The following is a 22,313-nucleotide window of genomic DNA, read 5'->3' on the forward strand; positions in this document are numbered from 1 at the left end:
TTCACACACAAAGATTTTTTACCCACTTTTATTCCTCTGTGAAGACAAGCATTTCAGCTTTCAGTCCTCACAACTCTACAAAAGAGATAGCAGTTACTTATCCCATTTGAAAACTAAGAAATATAAGACCCAAGAAGCTTCAATAGCCTTGGGCTGCAGTTGCATGTCCAGTTCCTGGACCTTCACTGGTGTGTTCTCACACTTGAGTCTGTGCTTATTTGACTAGGTGTGCTGAAGTCTGAGAGACCTCAATCGGGTTTCTCCATCATGTGATAGTCAAGGTACTCCATTGCATTGAGTGCTTCCTACTTTCTGCCTCTCAGATGACACCACCAGACTCTCATGAAGGCTTCATTCACGGAGAGTTTTGGAATCCATTATGATGGTGCATGGGAAGGACTTGATGGTTAGTGAATGCTCTGGGACTCAGGAATGCATTGAACATAAAATAAATCTGGGCTAGATCTGGTGGCTGAGTCTCGGTAGGAACCCCTTATTCCTTTGGTCTGGAGCTATCTCATAGTAACCCCAGCCCCACATCCTTAGGGTCCTGCCTTGCTTTTATCATCTCCCTAAGTAGGTTGATGGTGAAGCTTGGTCCTGACTTGACGCTAAAGGCTACTGCCTTCATTCTCTGAGACACACTCCTGGGAGATACTGCCCCACAATGCAAATCACGCCCTTTCCTCTTCCTCTTCCTAACTCTGACCTAAGCCATTTTCATGGATTTTCTGTGGACCTAACATCTTCTCAGATGCTTACACTGTTATAATTCCTTGAAGGTGTATCCCTACGGTGTATCTTGCAAACATGTTGGGTGTCTGACACACTCCCAAGCTAACATCCCATTTGCTGTTTATACGAGCATCAGCTCTTCCAGGCGGTCACTTCATTTTTCCAGATGCATATGCTGCACATTTCTACCCATAACTCATCATCTGAAATCTTCCCCACAAACCACCTCTACTTCGAGGTCAAAATGAGGCACCGCCTCCTAATCACCTCAGCAGCTCTTAGTTCTTTCTCTTTCCTGAACTCATGGCGCTGTTACATAGATATAACCTCTTTGATCAGAATAACTATTTGAAAGCTTAGCACTCAAAGTGCTTGGTATGTGTCAGGGACTATCCCATTACAAAACACCAAGCCTGGGAGACAGGTGCACTGTGATTTCCCATCATGTAGACAGTAAAGCACAGAGGCAGTTATTTGGCCAGAGGTTTTGTGTCTAGTAAGTTGCAGATGCAGAGTTTGAAAACCAGGCAGCGTGTTTCTAGTGAATGTGCTTTCACCTCTATACCACACTGCTCAAACAGGTGACACTTAGTAACTTACTGGGTACAGTGTCGGACACCTCCAACATTATTATTTAAATTTTCTACAACATGTCTTAATTCTTGTTTACCATAGTGTGGGTTGCAGCATATTAAACTCTTCCTATTCCTAATACTTTTTTAAAACATAATGCCAAATATTGGAGAAAAGGGATGCTTGATTGATATAGCTGTGACTTCTGAAGTCTTATCTTGAACAAAAACAAAGGCTTTTTCTACCCTGGTTTCTGTTTGTACACAGGCAGAATTCTGATCTCTTGTTCACCGGTCTACATTTTGCAATCCTGAGCACCTAATATGCGCCACACCCCACTGCACACAGATAGCTGTGGGAGAATACCCCATTCCCTCCTCGGTTGCCCACTCTGGGAGTGCAAGTCACTTTACCTGTGAAGCAGTGATTAAAAACCTTCTTGTCCTTCTCCAGATTCAGCTCCTTTATTCCCTTTTCAGTGTCTTTCATAGACAGATACAAAGCCCTGCACAGGGAGGGATAAAAGCAGAGGTGGGCAAGAAGCATTTAAAATGGTGATCCACCTTAAAGAGGCCTCCAGGAGCTACGCTTCCCCACCCCTTAGAGTAGCCCTGAGCCTAATCTCTCTGCCAGACCAGCAGGAGTTAAAGGGTGGTGTTCTAACTTACACAATCACATGGCCTGTAAAGCATTTAGCAGATACACTTAATATCTCCTAAATTCATTAATCTCTTTGTTGATTTAATCCTGGCACCTAAGATGGAGAGTTTCCTTATTATGTGTCAAAGGTCAAGAGTTCCCAGGGCCAGTTTTGCAAGAACAAAGATCGTTAAAGTCCCTGCAATCATGTGGATCTGTCATGTCCTGCAAATGCCCATGCCTTAAAGGCTTGTGTCCAACTTATTATTGTTCATAAGGGGTTGAAGCTTCAACAAATGTGGCCAGGAAGGGGTGGCTTTTTTAGTAAAGTGCTTGCCAGGGAAGCATGAGGACCTGAGTTCGGATCCCCAGCACCCACAGGAAAGGCAGGACATAGTTGCTTACAATCCCAGCACTGTGGGGGTGGAGACAAGAGGATCCTGCAGCAGGCTGGCCAACTAATCTCACCAAGACAGTGGGCTTCAGGTTCAGTGAGAGACCTTGTCTCAAAAAGTGAGGTGAGGAGAAATGAGAAAGAGATCTGCAGTAGGCCTCCAGTCTCCATATGCACCTATATGCGTGTGTTCATGGACCCACATATGGGTGCACACACATGTGTATACACACACACACACACACACACACACACTCACAAGCAAGTAAGTGAGAGAGTTTTTCACGTCATTGTGGACATGCCTTGGAGATTTGGGGACACAAGTTCCTTCTTTCATATGCCAACCACAAAGTGAACAGATAAGCTATATTATACATGTCTGCTATGATGTGCTGCCCCCAAACACCACTGTGGGACTAAAAGCAATGGGTCAAACTAAGTGCTTGGAGCCACAATAAATCCCCCTTTTCAACTCAATCCTTCTAGATATTTGTTAAAGCAGTGCAAAGATAACACAGTCTCCCATTTCTTACGACGTTTTCAGGAGGCCATTTGCTACAGATAATTAATTGCCTTCAAAAAAGTGATTTTTGTTTCTAAGCTTATCTTTTTTTCTGAAAATGATAAGGTAAAATAGTGAGCTCTTACTTTGGGCCCTGAAATAATAAACTAAAAATAACCTCATCAGAATAGTTCTGTCTCTGTGCTTCTTTGTAGTTTGAGCATCATTCCCACTCAGTTCTGACATCTCTGGTCAGGAATGTGGTCACATGATGTCTGAAGCCAGCAGCTATGGCTAGACCAGATTTCTTCTCTTGGGGTCTTACCCAAGTGAGAGAGGTTCTAGTTCTCATGAAGTTTAACACGATTCCGTTCCCTACATTAGTTGTGCAGAAAGTATGTCTCTCACGCCCTCTCAGAGACTGCTCTCATCCTCCCCCTATGTCAACTGAACTCTTGTCAGACATATCAAGCAGCCAACATGGTATTCCTTCTAATGAGTCTTTTGCTTAACACAAAAGGCAAATCTGCCAAAAAGAATGACAGTCCTGGAGAAAAACACTTAGGGTTGGAGCAGAGGTAAAGAACACTAGAAACACCCCATTCCCAGCCCACCAGCGTCTGGGATTCCCTGCTGTTCCCTGGCCACCTTCATATTACAAATGTCACCTGCCTTCCTAGTCATCAATAGTCACCACACCAATGGCTTCCATCCAGGATGAGTGTGCACCCTGGCTGGCCCTGCCTGACTGCGAGTAAAAGCCTGAATCTGAACTTGAACCTTGAAGTCTGCTTGGATGCATGGTCCCTGCTTTTTCCTTTCTACCTACAAATCCTGAAATGCTCTTTCAGGACCAACTTTAGATGGCTACTTCATAGATAAAACAATCGCTCTAGTGCCCTCTCACTTTTCTTCATCCTCTCTCTCCTCTTCCTCTTTGCCATTCTCTCCCTCTTTCCCCCCTCTCTCTTATCTCTCCTCCATTCTTTCTCTCACATTTTTGTCTTCTCTCTCTCTCCTCTCTTCTCTCTCACCTCTGTCTCTCTTCTCTCCTCTCCAAACACCACAAGCCTTTCTTCTCAGCTACGAGGCATTGGAGATGCTGTCATCAAAGACGCCCAAAGCTAGCTTCGAAGCAGTATTTGTCAGATCAAAGAGGAAAGGAAAATCAAAGGATGGAGGGAGGCAAACTCAGAAAATTACCCCAAGTCAACAGTTTCTGGCAGACGAATGGACCTCCTTGTGGATTTTCTTGCAAACTTCTGGCCTCCTTCAATGCATTTAATGGCTTTCTTGATGTCCCGAACCCAAGCATCTCTCTCCTCCAGGAAGGCTGCCTGGAAGAAGTGGTCTTGCTGTTTGGTTGTAGTGATCTTCAATACAAACTGAAAATCAAAAGGTATCCCATTAGAAATGACCCCTTTCAAGGCCCCCCATGGAACATAGCAGTTGATATGAACTTGTTCCAATGAAGAGAGAGTCCAATGCCAGGGTAAAATACGGATGTTGACAGGAGGGGACACTTGTTCAGAACGCACTGCTAAAATGCAGATAGACTTTAAAGTCAGCAGGAGGCACAGCGAGGCCCATAAGCTGAGCCTTGGGGACGGAGAGAGGAGGAAAGAGCTAGGAGAGGTAGAATTTGGAAAGGGCGTTCAAGGTCAGCAGGTGACACGATGGTCATTGTGACTGGTGATGTCAGCTCACCATCCTTTTGCCAAAGTCCTGACAGGGGCTGGTGAGAGTACTTCCTTTCAGGGGGATCATTCCCTTGGGGCTGTTGTCGCTTTTCTTCTTGTAAAACTCAATTCCATCTTCTAGCAGTACAACCCACAGGGGTTTCCAGGTGCTAAACATGCTTCCCTGTAACGGCAAGACAGAGACGAGAAGCTGGGGGAGACAGGATGACTTATGACCTGTATTTTCCAATGAACAGAACAGATTCATACTTTCTTGGAGTTGACTTTTAAAGTGTTTTGTGACAATCTCTGTTGACTCGACATAAATCCTCCCAAAGTGATGACTTCTTGGGACACCATTATATGCCTTACCTGTTGCTGTTTGCTTGAGTTGGTCATATTCTCTGAATGCCCTTTTCAAACTCGGCCTCTCTTAGACCTCTCTCCCCTCTCCATCCTTAAGGCTCAGCTTATGGGCCTAGCAGGTAAAGGCTTTCCAAGCTATGCTTTGTGGCCTTGATCTGAATGTCACCTCCCCCTTTTCTCACTGACTGTCCTTAGTATCCTAAAACTTTGCTGTATGCCTCCTTTTAGAGTCAGTGGAGGTTAGCTTTTCTGCTGCTATGATAAAACACTGCCCCAGAGCAACCTGGTGATGGACCCACATATCATGGTGTTTTTCAGCTTATAGTTTACAGTCGTGGAGAAAAGTCAGGGCAGGGGCTCAAGGCAAGAGCCTGGGGGCAGGAATTGAAGCAGCGACCATGGAGGAGTGCTGACTATTGGCTTGCTTTCCCTGGAATGTTCTGCTACCTTTCTGCCCATCCACCTTTCCAGACTGAGCCCTTCTATATGATTTACCCACAGGCCAGTCTGATGGAGGCAGTTCCTCAGCTGAGATCCCCTTTCCCCAGATATGTCTAGATTTGCGTCAAGTTGACAAAATCTAGCCAGCACCTTCAGTTAAATTGCTATCGTGTGGTTGCCTTTCCTTGCCAGAAATTGGCATTAGGTCCTTTCATTCATTCTTATTATTGAGCACATAGCTCATATTCATTAAAATGATGACAAAGAAGACTATTTTCTAAGTTTCCAAATGCTAGTATCTAATATACTTTACTGAGAAATATGACTAGTTCTTCTTATTGTCTACCTTGTCACCCAGAGCCTTTACCTTCTACTGCCCTTAACCTAAAAAACCACATTCTCACCATACTGCTATGAATAGGAACTGTCAGCACACTTTTCTGTTTTATTTTTAAATGTGTGTGTGTGTGTGTGTGTGTGTGTGTGTGTGTGTGTGTGTGTGTAAGAGAGAGAGAGAGAGAGAGAGAGAGAGAGAGAGAGAGAGAGAGAGAGTATGTGCACATGCAGTGTCACAGTGTATGCATAGTGGTTAGAGGACAACTTGTGGGGATTAGTTGTCTCAAAAATAAAAATAAAAACCTTTTCAACCAAGTATTTATGATCGCATTTTTCCCCTCTACAAGGTAGGCAGATAAATTCTCAATGATAAGGTTTGTGAGACGGTTCAGCCAATAAAGGCTCTTGCTAACAACCCTGATAACCAGAATTAAACCCATGGAAGGAGGAAACTAACCGACAACCAACTACTGCTTGATTGAGCTTAAGGTACACTCCGTAGGTGTAAAGGCATGTCTGGTACTGTAAGCCTGACCAAGAACCCGTGGTTGGGGAGCTCACAGGTGCTGTGGGATAATGCTTTTGTATGCTGGTTTAATAAAATGCTGATTGGCCAGTAGCCAGGTGGGATGTGTAGGCGGGATAAGCAGACAAGGAGAATTCTGGGAAGAGGAAGGCTGAGTGAGGAGATGCCAGCCCCGCTGTCCAGAGAGCACTATGTAATGGCACACAGGTAAAGCATGGAACACGTGGCAACATATAGATTAACAGAAATGGGATGAGTTTAAGTGTAAGAGCTAGTCAGTGATATGCCTGAGCTAATGGCCAAGCAGTTTTAATTTAATATAAGCCTCTGTGTGTTTACTTGGGGGACACGAGTGGGAGGGATTTGTCCTGGTGGAGCCAGGTGGGACCAGGAAAACTTTTAGCTACATGCAGGCTCCAGAGTTGAACCTCCTGTGGTTAGTCCACTGAACAGACTAAGTACCAAATTGCCTCTAAATTTGTCTCTCTCTTCCTGTAGACCAGGGAAGCTCTCAGACCTCATCAGAGGACTTTTTTGTGCAGTGGACAGTGGTTAATAAAAAACACAGGCCTGGTTAAAGTGCAGATAGCACATGACAGTGGGTGCTCAGCCACAAGTGGAAAATCTATATCACACCCTCTACCCAAGCCTTCGGGGACCACAATAGAAAGGGGGTGGGAAGATGATCAGAACCTGAGGTCAGGGAGGACCAGAGGCAAGCAGTATCCTCTGATACATTACAGGGACATTGAACTCATGAACTCAGCAGCTGTGGTTGCCTGTGTAAGACCCTCAAGAGATCAAGCCAGTCCCCATTCTAGCACACAGTGGGAAGAGTTCACAAGCCTCCACCCTGACTGGGGAGCTACAGACACTCTGTGACCCCTCTAGAAGGACTAGTCATCTTTCATTAAGGGTGTGGACCCTGATGAGTGAACCACACTCTGGTGGATGGCTCCACATCTGGGAGTAAATGGGTAGCATGAATTGGAGTTAACAGGTAACAACAACAATAAAAAGGACAGGACGCTGTAGAGAACAGGCAAGGATGTGAATACAGGTCTGGGAGGTGTTAAGGGGAGGCGTAGGGTTGGATAGAATGAATACACATTGTATGAAGTTGTCAAAGGTTTAATAAAGTTATATTTTTAAATTAACTATGTGTGTGCTAGGCCAAGGAAGTCCTTTCTGGTCTCTATGCTCAGACAGTTGGGAACGGAAGGGGATAAGTTCTTGGCCTGTATCCTTTGACTCACAGTGACACCCTGCTCTAACTACCACAAATAGAATCATCAACCATTTCCCAGCAGATCCTGCTGTGAATCATGACACAAAGGCCCCATATAGGGGTCCAGCTGTTAAAAGGAAAAGTACTTATGCAAAGAGGATAAATGCTATAGGGCTGTCATTTTGCTTGTTTGAACACTTCTAGTCCTAAAATAATTTTTTTCTGCTAACATGCACTATCTTTTTCCACCCCAGAAGTAAAAGTGACCAGACTAACAGTGATTAGTCTTTTCCAAAAATGAACATGACTTGACAATACATGAAATAATTTTGATTAAATTCTTTCTTGGTTTACAACTTCTATTATTCTAATTTACAGTCCATCTGTCCTGCAATCTAATAAGTAAAAGCAGTCCTATTTTTAAATGGACAAGAGAATTAAATGGGTATATCATTCAAGAAGACATCCAAAATCCTACAAAAAAAATGTTCAACATCATTATTCATTAGGGGACCAGAGATTCTGCCAACCACATTTTACTGTGCATTCAATAAAATGCCTAACATTTAAAAAGGAAGATCCTCACCGGACAAGGAGGTGAGAAAGCTGGAATGCATGCATGGTGCTCTTGGACAAATGTTTGGCTGTTCATATGAAAGCTAATGCACGGTCATTATGACAAAGAGGAGGCAAGGACTTTGAACAAAAAGAGCTCTATTGCCCTCCAAGCTTAAAAGTGGTATGGTGAATTATGGTGGTGGGACTTAGGGTAGCTTCTCTGTCCTGTATGCAATTGCTACAAGCCACCAGTTTGTCACTCAGACTGCCTACTATAGCACCTACTCTTTTTTTTTTTTTTCATAGCGGGGGACCGAACCCAGGACCTTGCACTTGCTAGGCCAGCGCTCTAACGCTGAGCTAAATCCCCAACCCCTATAGCACCTACTCTTGTTGATGCCGATATAGTTCCCTTTCTGTCCTCAATCTTCTGTTCACCCAAAAATAAACCTGAGGGAGAAGTAGCTTGTCCTTGTACACTTCGCCCAGTTAACAAGGAATTGAGACTAGAATCCTGGTCTCTTAACTCCTTGTTACTTCTTTCTCTTCCCCTCAGGTGCTTCTTCATTTTGGTTCTTGAGTAACTTTGAGTAATTTCAGAATCTGCATCAATTTCTCAGAACAACTTAATGATAGGTAGGTAGGTATATGGATGGATAGATACATACATACATACATACATACATACATACATATATACATACATAGAATTCTTCCAAAATGATGTCTGAGACCACCATTGCTCCAGATTTTTTATGTTTTGGGGTTTTGGAATACATATACTATGTTTTGATATTGGAACCCAATCCTAAACATGGAATTCATTTGTGTGCCATATATACCTTATGCATACAGCTAAATTGTAATTTCATGTAATATTTTAATCATTTTGTGCATAAAACAAAGTCTCTCACAATAGGTAGATTTCAGGTTATGAGTCATATTTAGAGTTCCCAGTGAGTAACTGGTCGTCCTCATAGCACCTGGTGTAATGTATCTTAGTGCATTACATGACACCAAAAGAAGTTATAAAGGGTGAGACATGTGATCATATTTCAAATGAATTTTTGTATACTTTTGAAATACTTATAGAAACTAAAAACAAATTGAAAGTGCATATTTATAATATACCATCATTGAGTTAAAGATTAATGTCCTTAATATGAACTACTAAAACTCATTAGAATTACTAATAGACATATACACACACTCAAGTTTTTTAAATAGAGAATAATATGGACAATTGATTTTCAAAAGAATTACATAGGGCCCAATAAACAGCATGGACTTTAATAGCAACCCAAGAACTACAGATTGAAATTAGGTAAGATAATCTTTTCTACTATGATTTTTTTTTAAGATTTATAAAATATATGGGTGAAGAGTTGGGATATGAAACCAAAGGAGCTCTGAGTCAGAAGTTTGATGTCATTTGTCAAAGATACCACCCTTGCCATAAGCTGTAGAGATGGTGCAGGCCCTAAGGTGAAGAGGGGTGTCTTCTTTTTAAATGTTCAGAGAATAGTTAGTTCTAAACCATATTTTGCTAGGCCAACTTAAGATGTAAATATAATGTCTCTATTATACTATGTCTGTGGGGACAGCAGGCCCTGAGCTGGTCTGTCTCACACACAACACTTGCTAGAAATACTACTTAAGCACATTTATTTTTAAGCATCATTTTCTACATCTGAAAAAAATGGAGATAATAATATCTACATTCTAGTGGTTATTTGGAGATTAAATAAAGCTACCCGTGTGCATTGCTGGACATGATATATGGCATCTAGAAACTACTGCTTAAATACTACCAATTCTGTTGCACAGTTCACAAAAGCCAAGCCAAAGACCCAGCCTAGGTGTCCTTCACCAGCTGAATGAATAAAGACACATACACAGTTTTACAAAGATGTAATAAAAATGAAATTATGACATCTGCAAGAAAGTGGATACAGCTAGAAATTATTGTTACTTGAAGTAAGCTAGACCCAAAAAGCATCTTGTGGTACCTAGATTTAAAGTTATATATGTGTGTATATGTATATATGTGTGTATGTGTGTATGTGTCTGTGTTTCTCTCCGTGTGTGTGTGTGTGTGTGTGTGTGTGTGTGTGTGTGTGTGTATCATGAAACTAGAAAATAGACTGTGAGAAGGAGGAAGAGATTATACCACAGTTGGGAAATAAAGAGGGTAAGATAAGCAGAAGGATGACCAGCTGGTGACAAAGGGAACCAGCTGGAGGGTGTGAGAGGGCATGGGGGAGGAGATGGTGGAGGAAATGAATAGGAGCAAAGTGTAATGACTCATATGTATGAATGCCACTCATATGTCATTTCTTTGTTTGCTAGACTTAAAAAAATCCATTCAAAAATACCTGAGCATGGAGTATTCACTAGTCTTGGGCTATGTATAACTAGGTAAATAAGCTTTAAATCACCAAAATAATGAAAATAGAAAGTCAAGAGAGGTTTCCAGGGCTGGAGAAATGGATCAGTGTGGTCAGGAGCACTAGCCTCTCTTCCAGAGAACTTTCTGAACACTGCAAAATGAATGAATATGTTACTGCTTTGAAAACACATAAAATGATGGCCATGGAAAAAATCTGTCTCTGATATTGGGGAAATAACTTCAAAGCTCATGTCCTACTTACAGTGATTAACCATAGAAAAGACAATGGGGTCTGAAAACTACATTAAAATGGATTGCAGTTAAGTATTTTAAGAAATATAATTGAGTTGAAAAAATAATGTAACAAAATATTAAAATAACTTTAAGAGAAAGAAAGAAACATGAGCTGTGTCATTAAATCCCAAGTCCTGTCATACATGGGAAAGATGATTAAGTTCTTAAAATATCCTTTTGTAAATGTGTAGAGAGTATTTCCAAATCCCATTTTTCTAGGCAAACTTAGTATGTAAATTTACAAGGCTAATTTTAGAATTGTTTCCTATAGCTACATTTATCAGCCAGTCCATAAATGGGTCACAGGAGAGACGAAGTTCTCAGAATGAAAATGAAGTCATGTTGACATGGTGGAACTTGCCTGTAACCACGGCTGAAGCAGGAAGCTAACAATTTTGAGGGCAGACTGGACTTCATCATGAGCTCCTGTCTCAGTGCCAATAACAAAACTGTGCCAGCCCTTCGAAACTAAAGCTGAGAGGCTACAGAGCTAGTTATTATGTGTGGTCACCTGACACTAATGTCTTCTTACTTTGGTCCTACTTATGTTCCATTTATCATATATGTTTCAGCTACAGGCATATTTCAGGAATTTTCACACCAACTTAATCATATCATCCCCTCAATCACTCAAAACTGAAATACAAAAACAGAGAAGAATCATAACTAACAATGTAGGAAAGAATACTTTATACACAGATTTCCCCTACCCTTGGCTATCAGAAAGTTGCCTTCCAGCAATTAGGATTTCCTCAGGCATCATGTGCTGGCCACGGGGTAGGGGAGTGGGGGAGGGCTGATGCTCCTATGCCAGCTCAAGGAGAAACTTGCCACCCTAGAAGAGAGTTCACACAGTTCTGACAACCTACCAGGCCATCTTCCAGGACCTCCTGGAGCCCAGATAATGATGGACAGTGATGGGCAGGGTCAGCAATGCTGCTTAATTGTGTATAATTTCCTATTTATACCGAAACCTCATATCACTTCACGTAAAAAGACTAGCCTGTCCCTCTTCCCAGTGTACCACATTGAATGCATCTCTTTGCCCTGCTTTTCACAAGCATAGACTAATTGTGCAAATTCTATGCTTCTCGGGTATCTTGGGGAGAGATGCCTCATTCAGGGACCAGGACAGCTACAAAGTAACTGGGGCCAGTTCACAAGAGAATTCCATGGTGACATTGTCTCTCCAGGAGAGCTGCTGGAGAAACTGAATAGTTTTAGACCAAGAAGAGACAGGCAAAATGGATAAGTATTTTGCTCAAAGGTGTTTAATTTAATGTTGTTGTTGTTGTTGGGAGTGGTTGGTTAGGGTTTGAGTTTTAGCTTTGTTTTTTGAGACAGGGGAGGCTGGCCTCAAACTCACTATGTGGCTGAGTGTGACCTTGAACTTATCAGTGTCCTTTCTCCATCTCCACCTCCATTGCTCAAGCTAGCCTTGAACCTGCGGCAATACTCCTGCCTCAGCCTCTTGAGTACTAGGATTATAGGCATGAGATACCACACTCAGCTTCCAGAACTTGGAAGTTCCACTAGGTAGAAGTTTCAGAGAACATTTTTATTTGCATCAATCAAAGGAAAATATTAAACTTGTGAGCTCTCTGATGAGAGAAGTACTGAATATTAATGTATTAATAAAAATATATAAGGCACAAATGAGAAACTTGATTTCATGTTTCACAGCCCTTTTTACCCTGATTTCTACACATTTTTTCTGTAGCACTGCTAACCCTTTAGACTTCTATTACTAGGTCTCGCTGGCAACCCTGATCCTCTCCCTTAATGTAAAAGTAGTAGTTAACTGCTAGGAACATGTGTTATGTGATCATGGAAGGACCGCCTTAGCTGAGCCCTCTTCCCCTTTTTTGAATACCTTAAATGTTACTGCAGTATGGAACCCTGATTCTCTGGTCTCTTTTAAGTCTATTTAAGTCTATTTTATTTTTTAAGCCTATATGTTAAATCTATTTTAAGCACATTTCTTTCATGAGAAAAGTTCAGTCCAGAAATGATAGAACATTTCTTATGTTTTAACATGACCTGGATGTTGAGAATATAGAAACGAACACAATGGCGTGTCCATTGTCAAATAGCTCAGGATCTAACAGAGGGGAGGGTAACCTTTTGTTCAGCATGTCCATCTGCATTGACAGAAGCCCAGACTGGAGGCTCAATGCCGAGGTAAGCTGACTGTTGTGTTCAGGGCCCTCCAAGACACTTCCCAAAATGAAGACCTCTCTAACTTCCCCTTTCCTTCAAACTTCTCATTTTATACGTTGATGCCGAGCTCAAGCTCAAAGAATTCTATTATGACCAAAACTAAGTAAGAACTGTGCATCATTATTTGCTACTCCCACATACTTAGGGGCCATTTCGTTTTAAGTGAGGCTATATTAAATCAGTCTTTCACTTCTGTTGCATCATAAATTATATCATCCACATTCCTGTTTGTACAACTTCTTGGAGACTTGTTTTACATGTCAGACCCTTTGGAAGCAAGGGGACACGCCTATCCAGTGATATATTTTTATATGAATACATTCTATGAGACTGGACTTTCTCCGACAAAGGCACATTAAATAAGCTGTACAGAAGGGCAGTGCACTTAACAGCCTGATTTCCTGAACTTCAGGTCTGTTCTCACATTTCACCTTTGTCTTTCCCAGGCTCTGAGACCTTAAGCAAACTATTCATTTTTTTCTAAGCATCGATACATACTTCTCCTTATAAACACTAAATGATAATGATACACCTAAAAGTGATTAGCACACTGTTAGCTTGTAGCAGGGCCTCAGAAATGGCCACAACACAGACAGGTCAGAGCCCAATTTTGTAAGCAATACCATCTGAATGATTCTGGCCTGACAGCATCCCAGGGCCCATCTATCAGAGAAAAGAATTCTTGGGAAAAGAAGGTCAATACAGTTTGAACCGATGAAGACCACATGAAAACTGGTTACGGTGGTGACACACAGCACTGGGTTATGCCGGTGCCGTACTACCTGGTTCCACATCGGCTGTGCCAAGGTTTATCTTGAGGGCCTTAAGCAAGACCTTCTGCCTCTCTGTAACTCAACTTCCTCATCTGCAAAGAATGGATAATTGTATCTATTCCCTAGGGTTATCCTCGGAATGGTCTATAGAGCACTAATGCACCAAATGCTAGAACTGTCCCTAACGTTGTGAGCACAATTGTTAACTACCACCAGAAGGGAAGGCAAGCTTCCAGGGGTCATTTCATTCTGTTCAGAAGACAACATGGCTACAGGAAAGCATTCTCGGACAAAATCCTCAGTCTGTTCTGTTCTCTTTATCCCAGACTTGCCCACTTGTGGTTCATTTACTTGGTTACTTATTCTTTAACAATGTCATACATATAATGTACTTTGATCAACACCCCTTCCCCAGTCAGCCTCTCTTATCTCCCTTCTACCCCCAACAAAGCCCTCTTCCCAACACAAGCTCAACACTGGGCTCAACAACATACACCTTCTGCCGTAAGTCTCTGGAAACTCGACCCTGGCCCCCTGGCCTAGTGTTTCTCACCACTCTGATTTCTGTGCTGTCTATCAACAAGTCTTAAGCCACTGTTTGAGTCTGTCCTTAAGTACCTTGTGATTGCTGGGCTGTTGTCATGGAAACTAGCTTTTAGCAATGAGAGACACAACATGGAGGAATTTTCTCTTGTTTTAAAGCTATGGTTGTACGATCATCCAATTCATAGGTAATCAAGAATAATCAAACTCGTTATTTCTCAAAAACTAATCTCCTAATCAGAAAGAAAGAGCTGAAGTTACTAAACACAGTGTTATTTGCAATAAACCTGTGACTTTCAGAGCATTGTGGGGTCATAGATGGGGCTTTGCTATTAGGCAAGCCTGGGTTTGAACCCCAGGTCATCCTCTTACAGCTGTCTGATAATGAGCAAGTCACCTACTCTCCGTGAGGTTTTGGGGTTGGAGATCACGTTGGTGTATCCCAGGGCCACAGACGCTCCTGAGAGGAGTGCTGTTTAGGATGAAGAGTTGAAGAGAGACAGTCACATTCCTCTCTCCCCTGCTTAACCGTCCTCTCTATTTAAGGATCTCAGCCGGGAGGCAAAAGAGGAAACACAAACTGTGAAATGCGGACAGTTATCTCTAACAGAACCTAAAGAGAAACATGGGCTCATGAGATGGCTCAGCAGGAAACGCACTTGCTGCCAAGCCTGATGACTTGAGTCTAATCTCCAGGAACCACACGGTGGAAGGAGAAAACCGACCTCTGCAAGTTGTCCACTGACCTCAGCACACACACTGTGTCACAAGCCTATATGCAGAGAGAGAGACAGAAAGACGGAGAGACGGAGAGAGACAGAGACAGAGACAGGGACACAGAGACAGAGACACAGAGAGACAGAAACAGAGACACAGAGAGAGACACAGAGACAGAGACACAGAGAGACAGAAACAGAGACACAGAGAGACAGAGACAGAGAGATGGAGAGAGAGACAGAGAGACAGAGAGACAGAGACACAGAGAGAGACACAGAGAGACAGAAACAGACACACAGAGAGACAGAGACAGAGAGAGACAGAGACACAGAGACAGAGACACACAGAGAGACACACAGAGAGAGGAAGAGAGGAGGGCACAAAGAAGAGACATGTTACAATCTATACAATTAGCCATCAACCCTAAGACTTGACAAAATTCCTACACCAGCATTTTCCAATGTTATATTTTTTCCAACCATAATATCCTAACTCAAAAATAATTATTGGGCCCGGTGGTGGCAGTGGCGGCGGCGGCGGCGGCGGCGGCGGCGGCGGCGGCGGCGGCGGCGGCGGCGGCGGCGGCGGCGGCGGCGCACGCCTTTAATCCCAGCACTCGGGAGGCAGAACCAGGCAGATCTCTGTGAGTTCAAGGGCAGCCTGGTCTACAGAGCAAGATCCAGGACAGGCACCAAAACTACACAGAGAAACCCTGTCTTGAAAACAACAACAACAAAAATTATTGCATAAGGCAGAGGAGAAATGCATGTTTAATTTCTACCCTGGACTCTTCAACTGAATAGGACAATGAGGCAAAGAGCAGGAAATCACTTCCATTATTGTTACTTGGCATGCTTGCATCTAAGCAGCCACACCCATGACTCCTAAAGTCTCCACAGAAGGAGATTCTCATGGTCCTTTCCTCGGGATTGATTTGGAACCATCACACATCTCACAAGTTGACTAGGTATTTGCTGATATCCATCTTCCCTTATGTGATACCTACCATATGCTAGGTATGTAGGTAGGTAGATAGATAGATAGATAGATAGATAGATAGATAGATAGATAGATAGATAGATAGATAGATAGATAGATAGATAATAGACAGATTTTTAACCCACATATTATATAACTGAAAGAAACTTAAAATATAGGGAAGTTTTGATGCCTAATTAAGAAACCCTAGCATCAAGTTTACATCTACAATTGACAAACTATTTCTGAAACTGGTAGTTCTGTAAAATGCCAAAGTAGAGAGTTGAGGGTAAAGCTCAGTGGTAAAGGACTTTTGCCTAACCATATGTGAGGCCCTGGATTTGAAGTTGGAACCTGAAAGAAAATTCAAACAAAAGTAAAGTATCAAAATAGAAAATCTTAGTATATTACAAGAAGGCATGCCCCTGAGCAAGGCAATGTGAAAAGATGCATGCTAGGTTGAATATCATGTAAATTGAAGTGTAGTATGAATGTGATTTCCACAGGACTTATGGGAGACATACATTGTGGAAATATTAATGTGAGGTTTCACTATGCTCTCTTCTAGTCTTTCCTAGATTTCCACTCATCGGTAACCATCTCAGAGAACGGCTGACTGATTAAAAACTATTAAGTCCAAACGCGTCACAGTCCTGAGTCTTCCACCCCCACTTTCTAGGGAAATGGTCTCGCTTACTGCAGAGTGAATCATCTGTATTTTTGTAGTATAGTGACTATAACATATAAACACACAAACTTTATAATAGCAATTTTGTCATTTTGTATTAAAACAAGGCCTGGCCTGTGACGTGGCTCAGCAGGTAAAGGTGCTTGCCAGCAAGCAGAAGGGCCTGAGTCAGATTCCCAGAACCCACATGGGGACAAACAAACTCCCACAAGTTTTCCTCGGACCTTTGTACACACACCATGGAAGATGTGCACCCACAGAGCTACAGAGACACAGAGAAACACACACACACAATGAGCTACTATTCAGTGTGATCAGGGAGGAAAGCAGTGAACCACAGTTCCTTTCGGTTCTCAGAGAGAGAAGGCATGGGTGCCGGTTACCAAAAACCTACACCCGGCTGTTTCTTTTGCATGTTCTTTTTAGAAAGGATGTTTAAAAATACACTGAAGGCCCATGTATTCTCCAGTACCAACTCATAACTCTGGCCACCACAGATACACTGTGAACCCTAATGAAGATTAGCTTTGCTTCAGGAAAACTGTAGAGTGCTAAAAAAAAAAAAAAAAAAAAAAAAAAAAAAAGAACTCACTGCTCACAGAGAGGGTGTTTCTCAGGACTCTGTCACACCCCCATGCCTTGACATCCTGGTCTCTTCACCATTTCTTTCTAACCCAAAGTAAAAATGGAACCAGATCACAAGGTGTACTGTTTAGTGGCCATAGGCATAGACTGTTTTAAACTAAAAAGAAACCAATGCAACTCTAAAATATAAAGTCACAGCTGGGTGTGGTTGTTCATTCCTGTAATTCCTGTAATGCATTTGGGAGACCAAGTCAGGAGGCTTGCTACCAGTTCAAGTTCAGCCTTATGAACACATTAAGAGATGTAGAGTAAAACTCAATCTCAAAATTTGATTAAGCAGCTAATTAGTGAATTTAATTGAGTTTAAAAGAAAATAATAGTCACGTTGCCTGCTTATTTGGTTAGAAAACCACTCGTGAATTTAGTCAGAAGCAACATCCTGAGCTGCTGAACCCACTTGGCTTCATGTAAGTGTGTTTATGCACAGCATATTGCCCACAGGATGCCAGCAACCCCTACGTGTGAATGCGCCATGCAAGGAACATTCACAGCTCAAAACACACACAACAGCAGAAGAAAGAGAAGAGACATTAATAAAATTCAATTTTCCATGACATGAAGTAATTTTTCATGTTCTCATGTCTCCCCTTGTGTTTTTTAAGATGATACATCTACCACTTTAGTGATCTGTTATACAAATTCACTAAAGTTGTGAATAAGAAATTGCAGCCCACACCCACTATCACCACCTCCAACCACCCTCACACCCTTGAAACAAAAACATAAGGTCTTTCTTTCATGGAGTAAGTCCAAGAAGGTCCAAGAAATTAGCTATTTTGTTTTGTCAGCTTATTGTTAGATCTCTCGAACTATAACTAACCCCCACCCAGCCCACCCTAATCCTTCTGCCACCCTGAGATGTAAATAAGAACTGAACAGTCCTCCAGGTAACGTCTGTAACAGAAGAATTTGAGGCTTTTTTTCTTTTTTTTAACCAAAAGGCAAAGTGTTTCAAAATCAAGAAAAAGCTCATCTGGATTTTCGCCTTCCACACCCGGCAGTCTGGAATTCTCAGGCTTTGCGAGGGCAAACTGTGCTGAAGTCTGAGCTAGGCTAATTCATTTTTGAAACAAAAAAGGTAGTAGAACATGGGGAGACACCCCCACGCCAACACACTCTCCATAGTTCTCATTCCAACCTAAGAGATCCAACATGGAACACCCCTGCAAGGGATGGGCAGAGTTCGAAGCAAGCACTAATCCTTGGCAAGTCCCTCTCTAGGTCCGTCCACCCTTGTAAGTGGGTTCCCTGCTTACCTTCTTCACAAGGTAGCCCTCCCTGATCCGCTTTGGTTCCATGCCTAGTGGACAGACACACTGGTCCACTCTTCAAACACATTCACTGAGGAGCTCAGTCTCCTCTGAGAGCCGAGGTGGTTGTGGGCTGCCCTTCTGACAGTGAGGTCTCTTTCGAAATTTCTCTTCTGCTGGTGACTACATGATGACATCCTTTTCCCCTCACTGGGGTGACGAGTCAGAAAAAGGAACTATACAGCTGAACAGCCCATGCTTTCCTAATGCTGGAAATTAAGTAGTAAAGCTGATTCAAGGATTTAACAGATGTAAATTTTTTTATTATCATATGTAAAACTCTTCTCCTAAAGAGGAAAAAAATGATAAGAGATGAACAATAAAACTTCCCTGCTTAGAAATTATTCTTGAGATTTTAAAAGTTCTCAATAAAAATCCCAAGAAGCTGTCTCCATGCCCACACTTGGGTGTGCACCAGCCCAGCCAGGTAAGTGCTCAGCCCCCTACATTGTCCGCACACTCTAAAGAGGCCCAGGTGTAAAGAAAAATGAAAGCATAAAGTTTGCAGGTAAATGGGTGGAAATGAAAAATATTATGTTAAAATAACCCAGCCCCAGAAGGACAAATGCCACATGTCCTCTCTTACTTATGAAACCTAGCTCCAGACCTTTAGATGTGAACATGTGAGCCTTAAGTAAGCCTAGGAGCCGGGGAAGTAGAAAGAGATCATGGGAGGGAGGGGGCAATGAGCTGCAGAGATGGGTTTAATAGGATGCAGGTGTGTGAACAGGGCAAAGGGAGTGGGGAGGGGCTTTAACTGGGGAGAGAAGAGGAGGGGTAAGACAGAGGGACAGGGGGGAGGAAAGCCAAATAACACTGGGGATCTTTGGGAAAGCCTTAGGGAAAACATGATTTTATATGTTTATTTTAAAAAATATATGAAGTGTGTGTGTGTGTGTGTGTGTGTGTGTGTGTGTGTGTGTGTGTGTGTTTTAAATGGAACTGTGCCACAAGACTCATAGATTACCTCACAGAAACCCCAGTGTCAGGCAGGCATGGGAAACTTCCCTTCAAATTTCTGGTCAGAATGGTCAAGGAAACTCTCAAAACAATAGATTGAAGCATGGTGATCCACACCAGCACTCAGGAGGCAGAGGCCGATGGATCTCTGTGAGTTGAGGGCAGCCTGGTTTACATAATGAGTTCCAGGACAGCCAGGGCTACATAGTGAGACCCCTGTCTCAAGTGGGGGAAGAAAAAAAGTATGGAGGCTAATTGCATTGTCCTTGGTGGGCTCCCAGAGCCTGAAGGTAGAATCCTGTAGCTGAAGACAGCCACGCTTCAGACACAGGCCATGGGGGACTTGAGTTGGAACCGACCTGGAAGCCCCCTCCATGAGGACTGGTTCTTAGCATCAGAAGCTGCTACACAAGCTTCCAAGGGAGAAAAGCTAATCAGCAGTCCTATCCAGCTCTAAAGCCTACAAACCACAGCAGTGACCTGCACGGCAAAACCTCCCCAATGGTACGGTAGTGGCACTTACATTTGGGGGGTAACCAACAGCTGTCTAATTGGATTTAAGGCTCACTTTAAGGGAGGGATTCATGTTTGATAATGTAAACCTAGCCAACTACCCCTGGCTGGAGAGAGGTCTTAGATCCAGGAGGAGACCCTGGTACGGCCATCTTGCTAAGTCAAAATAGTAGAATTTCTAAATGTATTGTCGATACTTACACCCACAGATAGGTGTAGCTCTTGACCCTCATCAAAGATGCTTCTTTTGTGCAGCTAAGATGATTACAGAAATTCACAACTGGTCAAATGCAAAGAACAACAGATCACAGGGTTCCTAGCCCCAGGTGATACAGCCACAACACAACCCCTATACCTAAAGCTCAGGGGACAGTGTGGAAGAGGGCGAGAAGATTATAGGAGCCAAAAGACCAGGGTGCCTGCTGCTGGATAGTGTCTTCTAGACAGGACAGGGGTGCTGCACCCACGGAATCTCAGCATTATAACAATATGGTTGATTAAACATGACCTGTATAATGACCCCAGTTGATATACCAACATGGATGGGGGAAATCTCACACGACCACACCCTTAGATGAAGAGCTACAACCAATCAATGGCTGCTGAGAGATGGGAGAATCAGTTTTCTCCAGGGATAAGCCCCCTGATAGGTTATCCAACCCCAAGAGGTCAGAGGTGTATATAAAAGCAACACCAAACACTGAAGGGACCCTGTAGGATTTTATGGTATTTTGTTGTGGAGGTATTTTCCAGGGAGCAAGAAAAATAGTACAAAGGAAGGCGCCATAAGGTTGAGAGGGTTGGGAAGAATATGGGAGAATTTGGAAGAGGTGAAAAAGAGGAGTAGAAATGTAAATATTACTCACATATGAAATTCTCTAAAAACAAAAATTTAAGTTAAAAAACTACCAAGAAATTCAGAACCATCTGGCTAGCATAAGAAAAGTGTCTGCTCTTAAGCACATACCTGTTTCTATGCCAGACACTGGGGCGGATGTTGTTCAGGCAACCTCATTTAATTTACCCCCTCGAGAAACCCTGGGGAAAGGATAGTATTGTTTCCTAGAAATAAGGAAACTCAGACTCAAGAAGAGGAGTGCTTGTCTCAAGTGACACAGCCCATGAAAGCGAAAGCCAGAGGCGGGGGAGGCACCCGCACTGGGGTTGGCCCAGCGGGCTGAGAGCAAACCAACATTACTCCACCCTGGGTTTCATTGGAGAAATTCCTTTAATAGTGTGTCTCAAACTTATTCAACTGCAGAATTCTTTTTGAGCAATCCTTAATAACATTTTGTTGTAGATCAAATTAAAGAAAGAATTCTGGCAGCCCAGTACCTCAGAACAGAATGTATTTTTAAATAGGGTCACCATAGATACAAATGGTTAAGAAAAATGAGGTCATACTTGAACAGAGGGGCACCAAATAATCCACTATAACTGTTCATATGAGGAAAAGAGATGCACAGAAAGGAAACCCCCTTGTGATCACAGAGGGAGAATTATAGTAATGAATTTATAATCCAAAGAAACCAGCTAGAAGATGTAAGCAAGGCTGTCTTTCAGAAAACATGGCACTACAGACTAGTAGAAGCATGAGATAAGATGTCTCTGTGTTTAAGGCTACCCACTTGGAGATACTTGATTTGGCTGCTCTAAAAAATATAACGCAGTTTTAAAAAGCTAATATTCTATAGAATAAACCTTTATAAGATAATGGGAAAGCTACTGTCATCCATCCTCAGATTTATCATCTGTTATGCAGGGATAATAACGTCTGTCCAATGAGGCCATTCTGAATATTAAACAAGATAATACAGGTTAATGTTTAGGACATTGTGTGGAGTACAGTCAAGGTCTGTAAATGATAGTTATTCTTTACCTTCAGACAAGTTACCATCAACCTGAGACCAGCCCTCCTCAATGGTAAGTTTAACAGAGGTTTTGTAGAATCCATTGGGATGGTTTCTGAGGGGTTAAAACCTTTATCCACTAGACTAGTCCTGACCTGTTGGCTGCAGGCAACAGAAGCAACTTTGACTATTCTCAGTGTGACCGAGAATTCCTGGGAAGAAGCTGTGTCCGCAAAGACTGATGCACTGATTCGAACTGCAGGAGTGTGGATAGGTAGTACAGTGTTGTGGATGGGCTGGGACATTGTGAGGACAGAGAGCCTAATTAATGACTCTGAATCTTGGGCTAGATTTCACTCCCTAAATAGTCATGCGGTTGCCCACCTCTGTGTGGGAACTAATATCCTGTGACGAATAGACAAAAGCCTCTGTAATTTACTAACTCAGCAGACCATT

The 22,313-nt window shown here is 42.6% G+C and overlaps 1 protein-coding gene across 1 annotated transcript in view; it reads right to left on the bottom strand.

The window, feature by feature from the left end:
* The window catches only part of Plek (pleckstrin), a 45,416-nt gene that overhangs the window by 16,416 nt on the left and 6,687 nt on the right, over window positions 1-22,313 (bottom strand). The window contains exons 3-6 of the mRNA XM_042285590.2: window positions 18,481-18,743; window positions 4,551-4,706; window positions 4,047-4,228; window positions 1,722-1,813 (exon numbers count right to left, since the gene is read on the bottom strand). Coding sequence (XP_042141524.1) covers window positions 1,722-1,813; window positions 4,047-4,228; window positions 4,551-4,706; window positions 18,481-18,522 — 472 coding nt within the window. The 5' untranslated portion in view covers window positions 18,523-18,743. The remainder of the gene's footprint in view (window positions 1-1,721; window positions 1,814-4,046; window positions 4,229-4,550; window positions 4,707-18,480; window positions 18,744-22,313) is intronic.

Source organism: Peromyscus maniculatus, chromosome 10, assembly GCF_049852395.1.
Source record: "Peromyscus maniculatus bairdii isolate BWxNUB_F1_BW_parent chromosome 10, HU_Pman_BW_mat_3.1, whole genome shotgun sequence".
NCBI classification, from domain to species: Eukaryota; Metazoa; Chordata; class Mammalia; order Rodentia; family Cricetidae; genus Peromyscus; species Peromyscus maniculatus.